At 38.1% G+C, this 24,038-nt stretch overlaps 1 protein-coding gene across 28 annotated transcripts in view; it reads left to right on the top strand.

The window, feature by feature from the left end:
- Positions 1 to 24,038, top strand: part of ICA1 (islet cell autoantigen 1) — a 142,782-nt gene that overhangs the window by 21,338 nt on the left and 97,406 nt on the right. For 21 of the 28 annotated variants that reach the window (XR_003145611.3, XR_003145612.3, XR_007402023.1 and 18 more), the window contains 4 exons: positions 2,009 to 2,174; positions 5,884 to 5,956; positions 11,539 to 11,662; positions 16,444 to 16,642. Coding sequence is in view for 25 of the 28 variants with exons in the window: in XM_025471223.3 (XP_025327008.1) it covers positions 2,009 to 2,174; positions 5,884 to 5,956; positions 11,539 to 11,662; positions 16,444 to 16,642 (562 nt within the window). In the remaining 3 variants the exon portion in view is untranslated. The remainder of the gene's footprint in view (positions 1 to 2,008; positions 2,175 to 5,883; positions 5,957 to 11,538; positions 11,663 to 16,443; positions 16,643 to 24,038) is intronic. The other 7 variants (XM_049093634.1, XM_049093630.1, XM_025471238.3 and 4 more) reach the window with 1 other exon arrangement.

The following is a 24,038-nucleotide window of genomic DNA, read 5'->3' as shown; positions in this document are numbered from 1 at the left end:
ATCTTACCTCATTAAGACAAAGGGGTGGCCCCATCCTGTGACCCTCATAATGGCTGTCATATCCTGATAGCAGGCTAAGAAAGTCGGTTGTCACCCACCTAAGAGAGATGGGGGAGCCCTGAGAAGTGGGCCCTTTTCCAAAGTCTTTCTCTCACTTACTCTGCCACTTTGTTGCCTACTGCTGAAATGTAGGGGCTGCAGAGAACATTGAAATGAGCACTGACTGGGATTAACAGGACTGGATTTTAATCCTGGATGATTTTGGGCAGAATTCTTAAGCTTTTGAAACCTAAAATATCTCGTTTGTTAAATGACAGGAAGGTGAGGGATGGTCACCAGATCTCTGAAGTCCCTTTGTTTTTTGTTTTCAAAATGGATTTTTTTTCTCTGTTAATCCATGACCTTTCACCAAAAATAAGTAAATAAATAAAAGATACAATATAAAGAAGTCCACTCTATTCCCCACTCCTAAAAATTCTATTTCCCTAAAATAACCACAGTTTTAGAGGTTATATCCTTCCAGTCTTTTAATGCACATATTATAAAGAGAGATTATTCTCTCTTTTACATAAAAGTTATATATTTTTTCCACTTATTTTCTCTGAGGTGAGCTCACAGTTACAACTTTTTGTTTTAATTAGAATATAGCTGACACAATGTGACATTAGTTTCAGGTGTACAGCAAAGTGATTTGACAAGTCTATACACTTTTGTTAAAAAAAAAAAACAACTTTTAAATGCAGAAACCATGACAATCCCCCAAATCCTACTTCTCTATTGATAACCTTTATAAAGAAGTTATTTTGAAACCCATTCTGACTTTTTAAGAATAAATGTGTGGTTGAAAATTATAAATATTATCTGGAAGGAGAGTATAAATCATTAAGTTTCAAGGTACAGGTATTTATATACAGTGGTATAAAGCAACTTGTGTTTTAGGACTCCGGTCTGATGCATTTTGAGTGATGATAGGGTGGATGAAATAGGAGAAGGTACATGTCTGCAGAGAGCAAAAACCAGGGGTCCAATGTTGACCTATGGAACAGGAACTCTAGACCAGAGAAGGGTGTAGACAAAGGGGGATGAATGGAGCATTAATGGCAACATTTCTGTCAATATTTGAGGTGTTCTGGTCTGTCACAAAATTCTATTTCATTCTCAATTTTTTTCTGTTTTCTTCCTTACATATGTTTTAATTTGATCTTTACTCTGTCCTTCCTGAAGAATGGCTTCCTCCTATCTGTATTTGAAACGTTTATGTTTAAGAATTCAATTTCTGTTATCAGAAATTGGTAACAGATTTTTCAAAAAAGAATTTTTTAAAATTTCATTTGATTGTAGTAAGACTACATGAAATCTGCCCTTTTAACAAATTTCTAAGTGTACATAATGGTATCATTAACTATAGGTGCAGTGTGTACAGCAGATCTCTAGAATTCACTCATCTTGTATAATTGAGACCTTACACTCCTTCATTAAGAGTTTCCCATTCCCCCTCACCCCACCCAGCTTATGGTAACCGCCATTCTACTCTCTGACTATAAGAGTTTGACTGTTTTAGGTACCTCTAGGACAGATTTTAAACATGCTATTTTTCACCCCCTTATCTCTACTCCTCTGCCATCACTTCAGTGTTGGCCGGAATGCTGGAGTAGAGAAAACATTGGTGTCGGGCTTTATCTCTGACTCCCCGGGCTACTTGAGCCAGATACCCTACCTCGTTTGGCTCATTTTCTCCATGTAGAAAAGGGGTGTGTCCACCCTGCTAAGAGCCAAACTTTTCAAGCTTTACTTTCTTGATTTCCTGCAAAAGCTACTTGATTTCCTCACTAACTTTTAAGGTTTCAGAATAACTTAGAGTTGGTTAACTTTTTTGGTGTATTAACCACATAAGAAGGTAACTTTATTCATGTTGTATAATACAATGTTTAGATAAATTAGTTCACAGTGAAATAGCTTCATCTTTATGAAAGTCCTGAATAAAATACCTCTTTAAATGGGTTTTTAGCAGTTACCCCTGGGACTTACAGGATCGATATACTCAAGATAAGTCAGTAGTAAATAAGATGCAGCAGAAGTATTGGGAAACGAAGCAGGCCTTTATTAAAGCCACAGGGAAGAAGGAAGATGAGCATGTTGTTGCCTCTGATGCGGACCTAGATGCCAAGCTGGAGGTGAGTTCTTATTGTTCCAGCATAGCCCTCTCGCTAGGGTCACAGTCCTAGAGTGTGTTTTATGTTTGAAAACATGTTGCGAAAAAACACAGAAACAAAAACAAAAAAAGAAAACATGTTGCATGGGACTCCTGGGTGGCTCAGTGGTTGAGCGTCTGCCTTTGGCTTGGGTCGTGATCCCGAGATCCTGGGATCGAGTCTGCCTCGGTCTCCCTGCAGGGAGCCTGCTTCTCCTTCTGCCTGTGTCTCTGCCTCTCTCTCTGTGTGTCCCTCATGAATAAACAAATAAAATCGTTAAAAAAAAAAAAAGAAAACCTGTTGCAAACAAATAGTTCATGAGGGAAAAAATATAAGATGAGGTAAATTCATTCCTGGCATATTTTTAAAAAAACTATTAATTCTCACGTAACCACCAGCATACCTTAGTTAATTTGTTTTGTAAGTACTTTAATGCATTGCATGTGGTAAATTCTCAATATATGTTTGTTGAAAAAAATTAATGCAATCAAAGAGCCATTGCAGGGGATGTCAACACTAGGGTCAGGTAAATGCTTATATTTTTTTAAAAATAAAAGGAAGGATGATAGCACAAGACCCTGGAAAGCAGAGTCTAATAAACTTGGTATTGAACTCTGGAATATTCTAGAATGAATTTACTAAGCAGATATTTAGTTAGACTAGTTAATCATACAGTAAGCTGAATTCCTATCTGGTTGATTCCCAGATACTTCCATAACTGGTAGAAGGCCCACTAATCCCATCTTGCAGAACATTCTGCCAATAGTTTAGATTAAAATTTAAGAAGCATACTTACCACTTCCATGAGAAATAATATGTTACATGGCCTGATAAGACTTGAAAATGATGTCTACATTTAACATATAAGCTAAAGTTAATGAAAGGGAGAAGAAGTGTGTGGGAAATATCAGAAAGGGAGACAGAACATAAAGACTCCTAACTCTGGGAAACGAACTAGGGGTGTTGGAAGGGGAGGAGGGCGGGACTGGGGTGAATGGGTGACGGGCACTGAGGGGGACACTTGACAGGATGAGCACTGGGTGTTATTCTGTAAGTTGGTAAATTGAACACCAATAAAAAATAAATTTATTATAAAAAAATAAAGTTAATGAACATTTTACAGTAAAAATCTCAGGGTTTCAAAAGGCTTTCTGAGAAGGGCAGCCAGGATGGTAGAAACCATGGTAATACTGGAACAGAGAGATTTGAGGGGAGTTATATTAATTGTTGATTGATAGAAAGGTCTGTCATTTGGATAAAGGATAATTCATTCTATGCATCTGAGGGAAGAACCAGACCCAGGGCCCCTATTCACAGTATGTACCTCCCATGGAATTATCTCATGTGTTTATGTGTTTGTCCAACCTCCCTCCACTAGGAGATCCGTATCAGCCTTATTCACCACAGTATTCTAATCAGTACCCATTCAGTAAATACTAACTGAATCCGTGTACATGTTAATGCAATTAATATTCATTCCCAACCCTTTCCCCTGTCAATGCAATTATTCAAACTGAAGCTGGGTTTCATAGGGATGTTCTAACAGAGATTGCTATGAGGGAGAAAAGTGGAACCAGGAGACATCTGTTTTGATTTTATTGTTCTTCATACAATTGAAATGATTTTAAGTTGCATATGCTTTTCCTGTCTTGTACCTTTATATTTTCTTTTTAACAACATAGCAAATATAGGGATTATTCAGAAAGGAATTTAACATATAATTATTACTTCATTAAACACAATACAGTAATTTTATATTTATGCTTAGGCTCTTACAGTATTTTTACTGAACCAACTGTACTTTAATCAGAATAGTTGCTGTCCTAAGCACATGACATGCAAAGTACTTAGCTGTGACTAGTAATATTACATGAATGAGGTTTTTGTTGCAGGAATGTTTAAACTAGTGTTGAAGTTTATAGAGAATGGATTCCATCAATAAAACACATGTAAACGATGTGCAGACCATTTTGATGTGTTCTTACCCTAAGTTATCCACAAAGGATTAGCTTATGAAACAAATTTATTCCGCCAGCACAGGAAAAGTTTATGTGCCAGTTATAATAGTGGTCAGATTCTACTATAATCTGTTGGGAAGTTAATATACAAATGTTGCACTAAATTTAACTATGTGTCAAAATTGGTTGTTAATAAAATCATTTTCTCAAAAATAACTCATAAGTGCAAGGACAAAACTAACCTGCAATGACAGGTCTTTTAGTAGTTGCCACAGCAGAGTAGATGGTCCATGGTTTCTTAGTTTTGGGTGTGGTTACAAGAGTGTATGCCATGATAAACCTACAGGCTGGAACATTCCGGAGGTGTGCATTTTATTGTCTTTAACTTACACCTCAGTTTTTAAAAAAATTAACAGTGACAACAGAACAGCTCCCAAACATACTTTTTGAACTTCCTTGCTCCTATAGTCAGGAATTACTACGTGTTGTTGGCTTGTGACACATGATTTTGATATCAAGCATTTATTAGGGAAGAGATTCAGACCAGTGGTTTTCTGTTTTGTTTTATGGTCAAGGGTTTTTTTTTTCCTTCTTTTTTCTGAGTAGGTAGAAGATACAGAGTAATGAAGTGAGATTTAACAAAATTTATATTCCTCATGACCAAGTTTTATGATATTAGGCATTTCTGGGAATGGTTTTTAATATTTTAAGTATATATGCAGGCATCTATTTTTATTAGATAATTGGTCATATTTATTGTGAAGTAGATCATCTGTTTTAACTCAAATAGTGAAGTGCTTCATAATACCAAGATAGAACTATTACATCACCATGGCCTATAAGCTAAAAGAGAGAGGGGGAAAGCCATACTTTGCCTCCTTAGATGGCTCTTAAGAAACAGAATGTTTGCCAGGTTTTCTGATACCAGCTGTGGTCTCTGGGCTGGTGGGTGGAAGGTAGAGAAAGTATACATTATCTGTTTGATCTTCTCTTGAGCTTGTCTGGGTTTGTAAAGCAAAGACCAGGATCATGGTTAATTAATATCTAGTTAGAATCTTCTTAGTATATAGCCCACTTGTTTTTCCCTTAGTTTCTTCCGTTATGGCTTTGGCATTGTATTAGGTTTCTTCTCTATATATGTTATGAAATCATTGGGAAAATAAGGAGTGATGAGGACTGCTAGCTAAACTCCATTTTACCAGATGTCTTCTAAATGGGACATTCAACTAATTGATTTTTGTTTGTTCTTTATAGAGTTGTTTAAGCATACCATAAAATGCATTAGGATCATAAAAATATGTGAATGTTCTGTTTTAAATATGATTCTTAATTGAGGGATCCTACATTGAAAAAAAAAGATAACAAGTGGTTAAAGAAGCAAATTATGAATGAAAATTGGATTGGGTCTCTGGCTTACCAAGTCCTCTATTTGGGCCCTTCATTTAGGATTTCTGTTTTTTCATCTATTATTTCAATAATCTGGAGGAAATCAGTGTTCTCCAGATTTTAATTTAAATCACAGAGATGATGCATTCCAATAAATATAGATTAATAGGAGAATATTTAAAGACTTTGGTCACAGTTCCTGTGCAATACACCACATAACACTAAGCATACTTATGCTTGTGATCTTGTTGTTAGTGGGCAAATCAAACACTATGGTTATGATCAGTATAATAATTTTTATTTCACTGCTGTCTGTTTTAATTTAGCATTTTGTGTTTTTATTATAGCTGTTTCACTCAATTCAGAGAACCTGTTTGGACTTGTCTAAAGCAATTGTACTCTATCAAAAGAGAATATGTTGTAAGTATGCCCTATATATGAATATTGATCAAATAAAGAGTAAGAAATATGGTATTTTACCTTAATGTATCATTTCATATATTTAAGAAGTAAGACAAGGAAATTACTATTTAGGAATTTCTGCCTTTGCTCTTTAATTGATGGGAAGGAGGGTGTCTAATAATTTTAAGAGAAATCCTTTATATAAGTTGTTTATCACTCAGTGCAAGTAACTGTAATAATAAGAACTTTATTTTGGGCCTCCTGTGGTAAGTACATGTGATTTATCTTCTTAATTGTAAAAACGTTTTCTCAGTTGTATCTGTGGGTTTGGGTTGTTTTTATTTGATTGCCCTGGCTCTCATATCCAGTTCTAGTCCTCTTAAAATGGAGACAGAAAGCACATACAGGTAATTTATTAACTATATTTTGTTAAAAGCTCTTCTTCATGAGCATTTTCTAAGTTGGTGATTGGGTTATTGGGGAACAACACTCTGCCTTAAAGTTATTACCAACAGTTATCTCTCAAATGCTAAATAGCAAGTTGTTTTTTAGTATGTTTTAAAATTTCCATTTGTAGGTCCTTTAATAGTATAATAGTATTTAGTAGTATAATTTCTGTATTTCTGAGACTAGAACAAGTTTTTCCATTTCTGACTGCTGCTAGACCTCTTTCCAATAATCACAAAGTAATAATCGGTAATTTTCCTTCATTAATGTTTTATTAGTACTATTGTGGGGAAGTACAAAATCCAAGGGCTTAGAGGCAGAATTTCATATGTTTTCTTTGTTCCTGTTTACTAAGTACTTGAGCTTAGAGTTTTCCAGGGCTATAACTCCATTGTCTTGAGTTCTGAGGAAATTAAGACACATGACACACATCTTCCATCATATCTCTGTCCCACATTTCTAATCAATCTTAAATGTTTCTCCATTTTGTTGCCTGAATAGCTTTCAGAGATTCCTTTCTCTCTCCATCTCTGCTATTAACTACCTTAGTTCATGCCACTACCATCACTTTCCTACGTGATTTGCTGTATCAGCTACTTAAATGATCTTCCTTCCCTCTCCAGTCCACTATCTACACCATAATCAAAGTCCCAATGATCTAAGCTAGAGCAATTTGTGCAACAAAATAAATAACAATAGTATATCGGATTATAACTCATAAAGTATCCAGGAAGTCCATGTGGAAATAGACAAACAGGAGAGAAGAAACTCTTCCTTATAAAATAATTCCTGCTAATAAATATAGAAAGAATGAGGAAACCACAAAATTGCTATTAGGCAAATACCGCAGTAAGAATTGTGGCAGACAAGGTTCACTGGAAGATGGCACAATTAGTGAGTGAAAGTTTGAGGAAAAACTGGATATTTCCATAGCGTCATATATTTTTCTCCAAGATTTTTAATAATTACAAAAGGGAGAAATCATAATTTTACAGTGGAGTAACTCAAGACACCACCTGAATCAGGTGATCGAGATTGACATCACTCGTGATAATGTGTGTTGGTATCATGTAGCCCTGATATCATGCACTAAGACCACTTCACTTCTGTGGTTTCCTTCCCCAAAAACCTGCAACCCCAGTCTAATTGTGAGAAATAGGACAAACCCAAATTGAGGTGCATTCTATACATACCTAACCAGTACTCCTAAAGGGCACAAAGGTCATGAAAACCAGAAAGGGTAAGAAACTGTCCCAAATTGAAGAGGACTAAGATCTTGACAACCCAACATTGGATACTGGATTAGATCTTAGAAGAAAAGAGATAGTAGTGGGAAAACTAATAAAATTCAAATAAGGTTATGGTTTAGTTAATAATATTGTGCCAATGTTAATTTCCTAGTTTTGATAATTGTACCATGGTTATATAAGATGTTAATGTTAGGGGAAGCTGAAGAAGGGTATATAGGAACTCTGTATTCTATTGACAGTTTTTCTATAAGCCTAAAATGATTGCAAAATAAAAAGCTTTAAAAATGTACATTGGATCATATTGCTTCTGCTGTAAAGCTTCCAGTAGAACCTAAGGTGAGATCCAGACTTCCATTCCATGGTCTATAAATTCCTACATGATGGGACGCCCGGGTGGCTTAGCAGTTGAATGCCTGCTTTCGGCCCAGGGTGTGATCCTGGAGTCCTGGGATCGAGTCTCACATCGGGCTTCCTGCATGGAGCCTGCTTCTCCCTCTGCCTGTGTCTCTGCCTGTGTGTGTGTGTGTGTGTGTGTGTGTGTGTGTGTGTGTGTGTCTCATGAATAAATAAATAAAATCTTTTAAAAAAATTCCTATATGATCTGGCCCAGTGCACATCTCCAGCCACTTTTGCCCTTACCCAAATGCCACCCCTTGCACTCACTGTTTCCTCTGTCTGGAATGTCACTGGCCTAATCATCTCACAGGTGGCCCTTCTTGCCATTCAGTGCTCAGCTTAATGGTCACCTGCTCAGAGAGGCTTTTTCTGACCACCCAGCCCAGTGCAGCTTCTCTCAATCCCCTTCTCTTATTGCTCTATCTGGTATTTTTCTTTTTGTGTTTTGTGTTTGTGATTAAAATAATTTTGTCTTCTGTTACACAAACGAAATCTCCATAAAATCAGGGACCTGTGTGTCTTGTCCATCTTTATATTACCAGTGGCAAGAACAGTGTTTAGCATGTAGTAGATCATCCATAAATCTGTGCTGAGTGAATTAATACTGCCAAGCTAATTGGTTTTATAATTCTTTAGTTACCTTTTTAGGATACATCTGAAAATCTAATCAGGATTCAGTGTGTGTCTGAATTCTTAAGTCTCAGTTAAGTTAAACCTTTTTAGTGGAAACCAGCAAGTCATCTGATATCTGTGTTGCACCTGAATTTTAAACTTATATAAATTAATTTCAGTATTTGAATTTTAAAGTTAAAATTAAACAATGAACGTTCTTTCTCAGAAAATGACAGTCATCACTTAGTAACCCAAGCTGGAGTCTGATGAGGCTTACATGTTTTCCACCTCCCTCTGAGCAACACTGACAATTAATTAGAGACCAGCTCTTAAAGGAAACGTGTTTCCCACCCAAGTTTAATCTTCAAGTGCATAAAATAACAAAAAATAATTTTTCAAATGCTTCAACCTATTTAGACATTTTTAGGAAAGAGTACATTTCACCAACTGTATAACCATGTAGGTGCCATGAATTGGTTTCTTCCTAGCCTTAAGCTAAATGTGTTCATTTGTATGTGACTTGAGACTTCAAGGTAAAAAAAAAAAAAGGTGACTGTAGCCTCATGCTATTATGAACAAAAATGTGAAATTGCTCTTAATAGGGACATATTCATTGTGGAGCTGAATGAGTGCCTTATTAGTAAGTAGAGAGAAGGAATAGAAGGTATTAAAAAACAAAATTTATAATTATAGGGCTTTTAAAAAAATCTACATAGAATCATGGCATAAATATCAAATAAGCACTTAAAGTGAAATAAAGTGGGATAGGAGGTGGTGGGGGAATAAAATATATGAGGAAACTAAGGCAAAAATTATAGTTAATTTAATTTTACAAGCATTTAACAATTCCCTGAATAAGACTTTATGCTCAGCTTGGGGAATCCAGAGTTGGATGAAGTCCCTGTCCTGAGAAAGTTAATCTCATGGAATAGACAGACACATGCCTTACCCACAAACACCCTAATACTAGATGCCGAGAGGGCACTGCTATCAGAGAAACAGGGGTCAGCTACTTCACAGTCTTTGAGCTAGACTTTGACTAGTGAACTTGATTCTTGAGGGCAGAGAGGAAAGAGGGTGGTCATTTATTTCCCAGGCAGGAAAGCCTCTTCCTCTGGAATGTTTAGTATGTTTAGTATGAACTACAGTCACAAATAAATAAGGAAGCAGTAGTAAATATAACCTTCACCTTTGGATTTGCGGTTCCTGGCTATACTATCGTTGGGAGGTTATGTCAGAGATGGGATGGATTCTGATGGAATTCTGGATTGTTTATGAAAAAGGACAAGAAAAAAAAAAGAAAAAGGACAAGAATTCTGGCAGCATTTAAGCAGCATTTTTAAAGACACATGATGTGTAAATGCATAAAGTAAGTCCATAGAAATGCTGTGTTTAGAAAACATTTAGGAAGCTCAGTGTCATTCTTTGCTCAACTGTCAGTAAAAGTAGACTGGGAGCCAGTGGCTGTGTAACAGCCCACTGTTTCATTGTTTCAAGACCTACTCGAGGTCTTATGGGACTTATAAATCAGTCCCCAGTGTAGAGAAAGAAGGTGTTTTGCTATTATAGATATTGAGGCTGTGATTATCTTTCCATATGCAACTTTGTGCCCATTTAATTAATTCCTTGGAATGTACTCCTTTTTTTTAAGATTTTATTTATTTATTCATGAGATACAGAGAGAGAGGCAGAGACATAGGCAGAGGAAGAAGCAGGCTCCATACAGGGAACCTGATGTGGAACTCCATCCCGGACCCAGAATTACATGCTGAGCCAAAGGTAGATGCTCAACGGCTGAGCCACCCAGGTGTCCCTGGAATGTACTCCGAACATTCCATTTTGACAGTGGAAGTGCACTGTCAAAAGATATATAGGAATCTTTTTTTTTTTTTAAGATTTTATTTATTCATTCATGAGAGACACAGAGAGCAGCAGAGACATAGGCAGAAGTCTCTCCCTGAGGGGAACCTGATGCAGTACTCAATCCCAGGACCCCAGGATCATGACCTGAGCCAAAGGCAGAAGCTCAACCACTGAGCCACCCAGGTGCCCCAAGATACATAGAATTCTGTAACATTTTGTTTACTGCCAAATGAATCTGCAGAAAGCTTGTACTAGTCATTAGCTCACCAGCATTGCTATCTGAGGTTATCTTTAAAAATAAGGCCAAGAATAGGCATGACCAATAATGGTTCCAACTCTGCATTTAAAAAAATCTGTGAAGACAAGGGGTACTTGGGAGGCTCAGTCCGTTAAGCATCTAACTCTTGATTTCAGCTCATGTCTTGATCTCAGGTTCGTGAGTTCAAGCCCCATGTTGGGCTCCATGCCTGTTGTGGTGCCTACCTAAAAAAGAAAAAAACCCACGGAGACATCAACCTGATTGCCTCCCACCCTCAATCCCCACTCCCACTTCCAACCAAAAACCCACGTCATGAATTAGAGGAATTGCTTTACAATCCAGTAGAATGTAACTCAGAAAGCAGAGATCAAAAAGTCAGCAAGAGGAATAAGCAGAGGAAACTGGCTCTGTACTATAGGCAGCCACAAAAGATTCCCACAGTCATACTCGACAAACCCAACTTTTTTATTTCAGCTTGAAGCAGCACATTATCGGCTCGCTTTTCAGTGCAGAGGTCATTTTCTGGTTCTGATTACAGGGCACCAAACACACTGACAGACGTACTCAAGTGAATTTGATCTCTCCTTTTGTAAACAGAGGGACAGCATAAAAGTTAAATGGTGGGAGTGGGGAGCTTACCTTGTAGCTTGCCACGTGGATTTAATTTCATCTCGTCTTCGCCTCCAAAAGAGAGAGGACCTTCTGGTGCTTCTCTCTGCTCTGTAATAAAAATGCTCATTGTTCATGGCTCCTCTTGGTCTTTTCTTCATCAGTCTTGTCTCAAGAAGAAAACGAACTGGGAAAATTTCTCCGATCCCAAGGCTTCCAAGATAAAACCAGAGCAGGAAAGATGATGCAAGCCACAGGAAAGGCTCTCTGCTTTTCTTCCCAGCAAAGGTGTGTGGCCTTCACTGGGGCTCCATTTGGGGGGTTGGCAGAGAATCGGGGATACACCTGGCTATGGAGGGGACTCTCTTGTTCTCTGGAAAGCTCTTTGCCTGAGACTGAGGAGCTACTCTGTTCTCAGTTATTAGTCTGTTCTTAACTCTCTGGTTAAGATAACATGTATGATTTTTTCCTCCCTGTTAAATTTTAAGTTTTTTTTTTGTTTTTTTTTGTTTTGTATTTCTCCTGGTCTATAGGGAACTATATACCAGTCACTGTGAGTGCTGCCTAGGCTTATGTTTGACCTTCAGCTTTGCTCAAAGCAGTCAGTCTGGTCCCCTTCCAACAGCTGATTAAGCAGGAGCCTAATGAGACCAGGTGGAAGGGTTCCTTCTCTGCTCTCTGTGGGCCAATTAACTTTGAAGAGGTGGTGTTCATGATGCCCTGAACCATTCTGCTAAGGCCCTGGACCAGCAACATCAGCAGCATCCTGTAGAAGCTTGTTAGAAATGCAGAATCTAGGCCCCATCCCACCCCTGCTAAATCCAAATCTGCATTTTAATGAGATCCCTGATTTTGATGCACATTTAAATTTGAGAAGCTCTGGTAGAGAGGAAATTGTGGCAGATGAGTGACATTTTCTTTTTAACACTCTCATGACTCATTTTTATGGTTGGTGTAGAATAAGCAGAAGCCCCTGCTCATAGTTATTGCATTTTGTGCCTGAGAAGAGTGACACTGCTTCTCTGTTCCTTCTCCCCCAATAACTAACAAGCCCCAAAATACCACTCCGTAATATTAGGCAAGATTATACCTAAATAAGGCGTGTAGGTAGTTCCCAAAAATGTTCAGACTACAAAAATCTCACTCAAATTGTGCAACATTTTCTTCTCCTAATTTTGCCTTCTTTCCTTCCCTGTGGGCTGAGAACAGGCCATCAGCCTGATGCGCAGATGTTCCTATGAAATCCTGAGAAAGGTGGAGTAGAAGAAAGAGATCAACTGTGTTGTTTCCTGTGATCCCACTCCTGAGCTCATTGGTTCTCCCTAATAACATTTGGACCTCAACTTTGTGGGCAGTGCCAACTTTCATAGTTGAACAAAACCATTTTCAATAGTTCTGTATCCATTTCCCAAGAAAAGTGTTGTTTATAGTTTTCAACTGTACCTTTTCATCTCATTTATAATCGTTTTTCCTTGTAAAAATAATACTCATTGAGGAAAAAAATTAAAACACAAAAGAAAATTAAAAGGCAATTAAAATTTTACTAGTAGATATTTTCCATGCATATATACTTCCCCACCTTACCAAGATAATTTGTTTTCAGTCTTTCAAAGGGTAAATTCTCATATGTTAAACATATAATTATCACTAATTTCAGTGGGAAAAAAATCTTATACATACCAGTATGCCAAAACTTACATCTGTTTATGGGAAACAAAGCCAAATCCCTGGACACAATCACTATAAGAGTTACCATTACTGATTGCATAATTATTTTATGATATGGCTCTCCAGTTACACCCTTTCAGAGTTGTATACCAAATTATCTACCAGAGCACACATAAGGTACCTTGAATTTATATAATCTAAGCTTTGGATAGAAACAAAAACAGTAGGAGAAATCAATAAAAACAATGCAAACGATACTTAAAAGTATCACCACTATAAATTAGCAAGCTGCTCTATATACAGAATTTAATGCAGCTTGGACAACTTTAAAATTGGGAAGGTGACCTCCTGTTAAATGGGTCTGGTTTCATAGCACTCAGCTGCTGACCAGGCACATGACATCCCAACCAGTCCTCCTACACATAAAGACAGTAGAATGACCTAGAACTCTCATGAAGTTAAATTTTCAGATCTTAAAAAATTAAAATTAAAAAAATAAATTTTCAGATCTTAAATGGATGTAATTTGGGATATGCCAGGATATATTTTTTATATAAAAAGCATCATGTGCCATACAGTTTTTGAATTATAGTGCTTACTGATCATTTATTTAGCAAATTGATTTTTTGATCAAATAGCCAAATAACCAATAATACCTTTTATTGTCCATGTATACATTTTTAAAAACATCTATAGCATAGTATTCCAGAGCATGCCACAATACATATAACCCGAGCTCTTCTATTTCTTGGGTCACTTCCACATTTTCCTAGTAAAGGGTAAATGTCTTTGGAGTAGACCTTTAGGCACTTTATTAATTATTACCCTTGGGTAGATTTTCATCTATGATAATGTGCACCAGTCTTTCACTGAAGCTTGACATTTCTGGTTATTAAGTTTTATCTTGGTCTAGATTCAGACACTGGTAGCACAAGTGAACAGGTTTTCACCTTTCTAATCTTTTTTTTTTTTTTTTTAAGATTTATTTATTTACTCATGAGAGACAGAGAGAGAGAGAGAGAGAGCAGGCTCCATGCAGGGAGCCCGATGTGGGACTGGATCCCGGGTCCCCAGGATCAGGCCCTGGGCCGAAGGCGGTGCTAAACCGCTGAGCCATCCGGGCTGCCCCACCTTTCTAATCTTAAATGAAGCAAGTTACAGGAAAAAAGTGAGGGGATTTTATATGCTTTTTCTCTTTTCTTCAAAATCTTTTTTTAAAATATTTTATTTATTTATTCATGAGAGACACAGAGAGAGAGAGAGAGAGAGAGGGAGAGAGAAGCAGAGACACAGGCAGAGGGAGAAGCAGGCCCCATGCAGGGAGCCCAATGTGGGACTCAATCCCCGGGCTCCAGGATCACGCCTTGGACTGAAGGCAGGCACTAAACCGCTGAGCCACCTAGGGACCCCCTTTTCTTCAAAATCTTAACATCTATCATCATGTCATTACCTCTTCAAAGGTTTCTGTCTAACCTTACCACAGTCAAAGAAACCGAGAATATTTTATTCACAAGACTCTCTTTCAGTCAGTTTAGGAAAATTGGCAAGATCCAAGGGAAGAGAAAGAGAAAGAGAAGTCCAGAAATGAACAGGATCCTTAGGGGAACAGCTGAGGACTCTCTCTCTCTCTCTCTTTAAATAGAAGCCTTCAGTTTTATAAACCTTCATACCAGCATTTGTTTTACTGCCTGACTTCATAGTCATTGCTACAACTGTGCATTCAATTTGATGAAAGGTGAGTATTAAATTTAATCCATTGGTGATAAAGTACAAGCTGACTGGATGGCACCATATGTCATAAAACCACTTATAATACTTAGGTAGGATGACTTGAGCAAACTGTTTTTAGAGAAAGCTGACTATTTAAAAGCAGTGCTTTACAGAAAGGAGGAGAATGGGAGAAAATAATAAAAGGGTGGTTTTTTTTTTTTTTTTCTGAAATAGTTTCTTGTGCCATCTATAATCTTACAGTGCTGTACACAGGCGCTGCAGACCCAGGTGGAGTGGCCAAGCCCTGACTTCAGCTCACTAACATTACTGTTCTCTTCAGCGTGATATGTTTGCATTTAAATTGAAATGTGGGGATCCCTGGGTGGCTCAGCGGTTTAGCGCCTGCCTTTGGCCCAGGGCGCGATCCTGGAGTCCCGGGATCAAGTCCCACATCGGGCTCCCTGCATGGAGCCTGCTTCTCCCTCCTCCTGTGTCTCTGCCTCTCTCTCTCTCTCTCTCTCTCTCTCTCTCATAAATAAATAAATAAATCTTTAGAAATAAATAAATAAATAAATTGAAATGTAACTACTCATCTTATTTTCATTTTTTGAACCTATGCCCTGCAACTTCATGGAGACAACTATATTTTAAGAGTGTAAGTTATCTGACATTACTCATTTTGGGTAGGGAAGAAGCAGTATTTCCCTCCCCTACAAAATAAATATTTCATCCAAAGTTTGATATGCCTGAAACTTTTTTTTGCTAAATAAATAATGATATGTTACAGCTAATATTATAATGATTTTATATCCACTTCATTGTATGATATACATTCATTTATGGTCTAGGATCCTCAAGTTTTCTCTAAAAGGATCAATCATATAATGTATCCGAATGTACCTAACATGTAGATCCACAGTGCTTCTCTCCCTAGACCATTTAAAAATGCTTCTGTTCAGGGCACCTGGGTGGCTCAGTCAGCTAAGTGTCTGACTCTTGATTTTGGCTCAGGTCATGGTCTCAGGGTGATGAGATTGACCCCCACATCAGGCTTTGTGTTCAGCATGGAGTCTGCTTGAGATTCTCATTCTCCTTCTCCATCTGCCCCTCCCCCTGCTCGCTCTCCACCCCATCTCTAAAATAAATAAACAAACCACCTAATAAAATCTTTTAAAGCAAATGCTTCTGTTCATGCTCCATTCTCCATGACTGTTAGAGCAAGCAGCAAATTGCCCTGGCACTTAAGAGAGTAATCTAAAATGACCTAGCAAGGAAGACCCTAATCATCTCTCCCTAAAGGGCCAGTTTCAGAGGAGCAGAGACAGGGAATGCCAAAAATAGAAATGGGAAATGATTATGCCTTGACCTTTCTCCATTAACTCAGGATTGGTTCTAGCTCTAGATGAATACTCTTTGCCCAGTCATGAGACTATCCCCAGCAATACTGTTGGAAATACTTCCCAATGGTCCAGTTAAGTAGCAGAAATCTAAAGGATCAATACATGGGTAGTCATCTCTCGTTGACTCATCAGTTCATCCATGTCGATTATAACCCATCAAATATTTCTACAGCATTGTCTATATAGTCCAGGCACTCCTCTAGGCTCATGACTTTAAGATTGCTAAACTGTCAAGGATGCAAATTGCTTGCCTGCGTAGTTTCAAGATTATGGCTTTATCCTCTTGTGTAGGTTGGCCTTGAGAAATCCTTTGTGTCGATTTCACCAAGAAGTGGAGACTTTTCGGCACCGGGCCATCTCAGACACCTGGCTGACAGTGAATCGCATGGAGCAGTGCCGGACAGAATACAGAGGGGCATTATTATGGATGAAAGATGTATCACAGGAGCTTGATCCAGACCTCTACAAGCAAATGGAGAAGTTCAGGAAGGTAGGAGATTTTATGAAGGTTACCAAGAGGGGTACCTGCTGGAAGGTAATGAGGTGTGATTTGAATCACTCTCGTGAAGAAGACATAACTCAAAAGCACCAAGGATGCAATTAATCATCGCTGGTGTCTTTTTATGTGACAAAATACCAATTAATGTGATATATAATTCTCTAAGGGTAAGATAGAAGAGACCGCTGGAAATTGCTGGGATTTAGTAACTGGTTCTAATTGAAGTCAGATTTTCATATAATATACACTTTTTGTAAGGTTGTCACTTTAAAATGTTTTTCATGCATAAGTAAAAATCAAGACTTAGATCAAATGAAACTGGAAAGTGAGAACATCCTATTGGAGAAATCTTTTTTAATTGCAAATGAATTTTAAAATTAATAGAATTATACTTGTTTTTGAAGTGGTTGAGAGGTGTTTGGGTTTGGTTGTGGGATTAACTAATGTGGCACCTGCAATAGACTTCTTCAGAATTTGAAGAAAATAATGTAGCTGTGAAGGTGGGTATGCTCTTAAATTTCCCTGCAATAACTGGTGAACAGCAGAGAAACAATGTTCCCTTGGTTTTTTCATTGTCTTGGGTCAATTTAGCTATTTGGATATTTGGCCATACAAGGATTATATCCCACCACGAGGTGGCAGTCGTACACTGAGTATTTATGAAAATGCAGAGACTTGTGTACAATCTTGCTAGTTCTTTGTTTGGTTGACTTGGATGTATTTCAGGATGTGAAAGAAAAAAAATTCAAGCAAATGTCAGGTTTTGACATAATATTGTGTCAATTATCTTAGTCATTTCACATGATCCATTTGTAATTACTTACGTTGCTTAAAATTCCTAGATTTCTTTTTAGGTACATCATGTGGAGTTGTGAATGGGAAACCCTGCTAGTGCATAGGAGATTAAATGTGTGAGATGGGTGAAAGGAGGGGCGTTCTGTTGCTTAAGAATAATAGGGTCACCAATTCTTTAGATTGATAAAAATTCTCTTAAGAGCCAAATCTTATTTTCATTTGTAATTTGGGGTCCTATTCTGTGAAGGAAATCAGAGTTTATTTTATTTCTGGTTATAGATAACAATGTGGTATTAGCATCTAACCTCTTGGCAAGGCAGATTTCTGAATTCATGGAAAATCTGAACTGAAAAGTAAAGCTCATTCATTCTATAAAAGAGAAAATCAAGGCCCTGGCTACCTTAGAAATTTCCTGACTTTCTTATCAGGCCAGTAATTTGATGTGTCTTTGACACTTTATTTCAGGGTTAGAGGAGGATGGAGTAGAGAAGTTAACACAAAATGAAACCTTGGTGCCAATCATTTTATATCTACTGCCTCTTTACATCTCACAATAATTAAGACAGATTTAACTTTATAGATGAAGAAAATGATACCTATGTTAAGTAACTAGCCTAAGGTCAAACAAGGAAATGAAGTCAGAATCCTAGAAAATATGCTGATTTTTTTTCTTAAGAGAAAAAAAGGGAAGTTGAAGAACATACCTAAAATTGACATTTTCATAGTAATACTTGTTCTATGATTTATTCGTTCAACAAACATTTATTGAGCACCTTCTATGTACCATGTAATAAAAATACAAATATGGAGCACCTGAGTGGCACAGTAATGAGATTAGCCCCATGTTGTGTAGGGTTCCACACTCAGCGGGGAGTCTACTTGAAGATTCTCTCCTTCTGCAGTCCCCCCCCACTTATTCTCTCTCTCTCTCTCAAATGAATATAGAAATCTTTTCTTTTAAATGTAAAAATACTATTCTAGAAGGCAGGAGAATTTCACGTGGAATTGTGTTTATTTGGTTTTATTTTGGAAGGTGGTTACTAGCTGTGTAACGATGAAATAAAAACCAAGCACTTCGTCATTTGGTTTGAATGTTGAAACGTTACCCACTCTTTAGTGTCATCAATCTGTTGATTTTGGAAAATATGGTTTAAAAGAATCCTTTGCCATGTAGAAGTAGATGCCTACTCTACAATCCCATGTGTGCTGGATTTAATTTAATAGTTGAACATGGTGTACTTTGAATTTAGGGAAAGAATTTTTTTTTTAAGGAGTCTGTATTCAAGTGTATATTTAATTAGGCTGGACTGCCCTTGAGGACAGGGACCAGATTCATCTCTTAACTGTTATACTCCTGGGCCAGACTAGCACCTGGCCCCAAATTAGCATTCATGTTGTAGCTTGGTCAGATTCCATCCATTGAGTTTGAAGTTCCAGACTCATTGTTTCTCAAATCAACAGGACATTCTGACCACACCAAACTCACCTTGTGATGTTTGGGAATTGACATATGGTTTTGCAGGTAAAAAGTAGCATTATTAATTTATGACTCGCTGCTTTCTTTGGAATGAATTTGAGTTGTGGAGTTTGCTGCTTGCTTAGAGCTTATAACATGAAATTTAGCTGTGAGCAAGCTTTAGTGTTTTTGTCCTAGCGAGATTCCATTTTAAACAGTCTCCATTTATCTCTCAGAAACATGTTATCAAAACGCATTTTGCGTTCTCTGGGGGAAGGGTCCGACTGTGGTTGGCTCCTTAGGAGTCACTGTGGGAGGGAGAATTTCAGTCTCTGCAGAGCCAGCTGCCACCTTCATGTTTCAACTGATGAATCCTGAACTAAAGTAGTATTTTGCTATAAATTCAATTGAGTTCACACTTTCGAGGAGACAGAATTCTAAATCATCTCACAGATGTGATCCCCCTGGTTGCAGTCTTAAGTATGCATTCATTCATCCTTCCAAAAATGATGCACTGTGTGCTAGGCCACATGCAAAAGGATATAGTAGTGAATAAGCGGACATGATCAATGCCCTCCTGTCACTTGTAGTCACTTGGGGACTGAGCAAGTAAACTTGATGCAGTATGATGAACTGTTGTCTGAGGTGACACATGGTATCACAGGAACACCTAGGAGGGGCTCCCTGAGGAAGTCACATCTAAACAAGACAGGGAAGGAGCTGGGTGGAGGGGATAAGGACAGCTGAGCAGCTCCAGGCTGAGGGAAAACCTTAAACGGTGGCCTTTAGATGAAAACACAGGGCACCTGGAAAGAGTTGTAAGTATTTTATAACCAGAGCACAGAAGGCAGAGCAGGTGTGGGAATGGCAGTGCCTGTTCTATGACAACTGGAAAGGTAAGCAGGGCCAGGCTAGAAGGGACGTCTCCTGAAGGCGAAAGTAAGGGAATAGGAGGGTGTTGAGGAGGGAAGTGAGCATGATCACCTTTGTGTTTTCGCTAGCTCACCCAGAATGTAAGGTAGAGAAGGGATGGGGAGGACCCAAGCTGCTGGGAAGACGTGGAGACATGGGTGCCCCGCAACGGAGAGGCAAGCAGACCAGGGAAGTGTATGTTCTGGCCTCTCCCACACTTCGGAATGGCACCACTTTAATTACAGAGCTCTCCATCATTCTTAGAAATGAGCAGAATAAGTATAAATAAATAGCAAGATCAAATGTACGTTCCCTTCTAACCATTGCTTTTCTCATAAAGTTTTCAAAGTGCTAAAAACTTTTTAAATAACACACAGCGCACATGACCAAAATGATGAATGAAAAACTTAAAATTAAACAAAGCAAATAATCTGTTTTCATTCTGGCACCCTTTGAAGCCCATGGACCCGATGACAGATCTCTCAGCAGCAACACTAATAAGCATTTATTAAGTGCCTTATATTTGGGGATGGAAATACAAAGAGGTGGAAAAGCTTGATCCCAGCTTGATCAAGAAGGACCCTGCTAGTCATCTGTTCCTTGTCAAAATTACCGTGATAAACAAGACACCTGGAGAGTGTGGCCATATGTAGCCATTCTCTTAAAGACCAAATAATAGGAAATGGTGGATGAATTTAAATGTGCAGAGCTGGATGGCTATGAGCAGTTGGAAGCCCCCTCCTGACAGTGTGATTCACCCCAGGAGGGAAATGGACGGGAGACTACACCATGAAGTATTTTATGAGCAGTTACAACATGTGATATATGTGCCCTTTGAAGGCAGAGTAAAAGGGTATGATTTAAAAATAGAAGTCAGCTTCTTGTAGCAGATTACATCAGCTTTAGTTGTGAGCTCACAGAAGAGCTTTTGCAGCCTGATGCCCTTGAGAGAGTCCTCCTGTGGTCAATTAAATGTCTTGTTTTTCTTGAAAGTCAGAAATGGGATGGAGGGTAATTATTCTAAATGGAATAAAAGCTGTGTTAGGTGTAAGAAAATAGTTCTGAATCCTCTAAAGAGATAATATGGAAATGTATACGTGGGCATTTGTTATGAGTTGTAGTCCTTATAGACAAGGACAAGGGAACCAGTGTTTTAATGAGGGCCATTTATTAAATGGCTTAATCAAATCCTACAGCATTTGTCTAGGGTTTCATCACCATAATTCAAAAGGGTATCTAAAAGGTATGTAGAAAATGTGAATGATACATACTGGTGTTCTTGGGCTTGTGTCTATTTAAAATAGTGTTAGATTTTGGAGAGCTGTTAATACACTAAGGGTCCTGTTATCAAAGGATATGCTACTGTGAGAAGGTTTGTTAATAAATAGTTGTGGCTTAATGTGGGGCCTTTTGGGGGTCATCAGCCAGTGGTGTTCCTGTTGTCCGACTGAAGGTTTGGGTCTATAGAGCTTGGTCAAGGACTAGTAAACAGCAGTATTGACATTAGAGGCTTTTTTTTTTTCCTGTGGACAAAGACTTGGGCTAATTAATTTGACAGTATCATTAATTACTGCTGAAATCATTGGTCTTTGTCAGAGGTCGGGCTCTTTTAGCAATTGAGGGCAGGTCTCAGGGGATCTGGAGATGCCAAGTAATACAGGAATATCACCACTCAGCCATCTCCTCTCCTCATTCTATGTTAAAAGCCTTTCCTCTTTGCTTGGGCCATCTAGCTTTCTGGCTTACATGGGCATTCCGCTTCAGTTCAGTGCCAAGGGCAGGGCTGAGACTCCTCAGTGAGCTGTGTTGAGTGAGCGTGGAGAATTTCAGGTTTGGGTCCATACAGGAGACCAACCCAAAGAGCCTGCTTCAGCAGTGCCTTGACTCCAGGGCTTTGCTTTAATTCATACATAAAAGGGGGAGGGTGTTTGACCCACTATCTTTTTTCTCTTATAGGCTAAATTCCTATGCCCTGATTTGAGTTCTTTGATGAGGTGAAAGTTCCTTTGGCAAAGCTAACACACTCTGGAACCTGTTTCCTAACCCTCTGTCTTGGTTTGTTGGTTTTTGGTGTGTGCTTGTTATTTGTTTTGGTCGTTTAACTAGGATGCCTATTTTTTGTGGTCCCCAAGAAGATCAAATCAAGTTGCTAAACCCTAGCCTTGGGTGGTTCTTTCTTTATACTACCTAAATGCCATAGGAAAATGTCATTTTCATATGGCACAAGTGGGAAGGAAACAGATAATTATACCCTTGCTTTCATTTTTGAATTTCATGAGATGAGACCTTTGGGGCTCTTTGTATCTTTATTGATTTCCCCCCCCTGAACTCAGTGAATGGCAAAAAATAGTGTTTCAGTGTTAAGTCAAGAGCATTTGGAATAGCAGGCATGAAACAGATAACTTGCAGACCTGGTGGCTGGCTGGCTACTGCTCCTGAGTGGAAATAGGAAGGATCATGACCTCAGAGTTGGGATAGCTCTTCTCTCTGTCCCCAGCCTTGCCTACACCAGCTGTGACAGCTTGGATACGTCTAGTGAGCCTATTACAATTTTCTCATTCACTAAAGGAGAAATAGGTACTAGTTGACCGCTAAGCTGTCTTTCAGTTGTAACATCTTCAATATTCTTTCTCTAAATTGTTAAGCTCTGGAATTGTTACACTCATCTGTAGAGAAGTACAGACACTGGTAGAGAACTAACCTGCCCTTTGTCAAGGTAGTGTTTTCCTCCTCCTATGGGTAAGTGCTGGTCTTTTTGAGTGCTTGATCTTATTGCTGTTGCTCTAATCTCAGACTCTGGAAAAGAAGATTTCACTCAATATTTCACTAAAACTCATAATTGAGTTTTTATAAAATTATTATGATTAACTTTTATTTAGATAATACTTTTGCAATGGTCAGAAACTTGTGGCCCATGGGTCAGCCACCTGTTTTTGTAAGTGAAGTTTCTATTGTAACATGACATGCGCATTCACTTATGTATTATCTATGGCTGCTTTCATGATACCATGGGGAGTTGTGTAGTTGCAAGAGACGGGGAGTTGTGTAGTTGCAACAGAGACTGTGGTCTGCAAAGCCAAAATATTTACTTTCTGCCCCTTTACAGAAAAGAGTTTGCTGGCCTCTGATTTCCAGGCACCTCTAGTGCATGCTGAAGTTAAGAAGTTTTAAGAATGTAAAAATGTTTAATTATGATAAAAACATATAACGTAAAATTTACCATCTTAGCCATTATTAAAGTGTCCAGTTCAGTAGTATTAAGTATATTCACATTGTTGTACAACAGATCCCCAGAACTTTTTCATCTTGCAAACCGAAATTCTATACCCATTAAACAGCCACTCCTCATTTCTCTCTCCTCCAGCTATCATTCTTTCTGTTTTTATGAATTTGACTACTTTACATACCTCATATAAGTGGAGTCATGTAGTATTTGTGTTTTTGTGACTACCTTATTTCACTTAGCATAATGTCTTCAAGATTTATCCACGTTGTAGCATCTGGCAAGATTCTTTCCTTTTCAAGAATAATAATAATTTTAAGGAATAATTTTTCATTGTGTGCTTATACCAACACATTTTATCTATCTGTTCATTCCTCAACAGACACATTTAGGTTACTTCCATCACTTGGATAGTGTAAATAGTGCTGCTTATGAACATGAGTGTAAATAACTCTTCAAGACTCTCCTTTGAGGGGCACCTGGGTGGCTCAGTGGTTGAGCATCTGTCCTTGGCTCAAGTCGTGATCCTGGGGTCCTGGGATTGAGTCCTGCATCAGGCTCCCTGTAGGGAGCCTGCTTCTCCCTCTGCCTGTGTCTCTGCCTCTCTCCCTGTTTCTCTCATGAATAAATAAATAAAACCTTTAAAAAAAAACTCTCCTTTGGGCCCCAAATACATAATAAACAAACATAATATGCATCTTATAAATGTTTATATGATTGAGTGAAATTCAGTCCTGCTATTGAATAAAAACAAGACTTAGGCCATGCAAGGAAGGAGTCATTTGATTTTATCATCCTAGAAGATATTGTGTACACATACTAATTCATAATTTATATTCTAATTTCTGTTAGAATAGTAAATATTGCCATGTTTTTTTAAAAAAAACATGTATAATAACCATAAAAGCAAATGTTTTGGTTTAAAATAGATTTTTTCATGGAGGAGTGGAGAGGACTACTACTCTCTTGAGAGAGAGGTATCAAATCTTTGCATATGGCAT

The sequence above is a fragment of the Canis lupus genome, chromosome 14 (genome assembly GCF_003254725.2).
Source record: "Canis lupus dingo isolate Sandy chromosome 14, ASM325472v2, whole genome shotgun sequence".
Classification (NCBI taxonomy): domain Eukaryota; kingdom Metazoa; phylum Chordata; class Mammalia; order Carnivora; family Canidae; genus Canis; species Canis lupus.
This window is presented reverse-complemented; position numbering and strand designations above follow the sequence as displayed.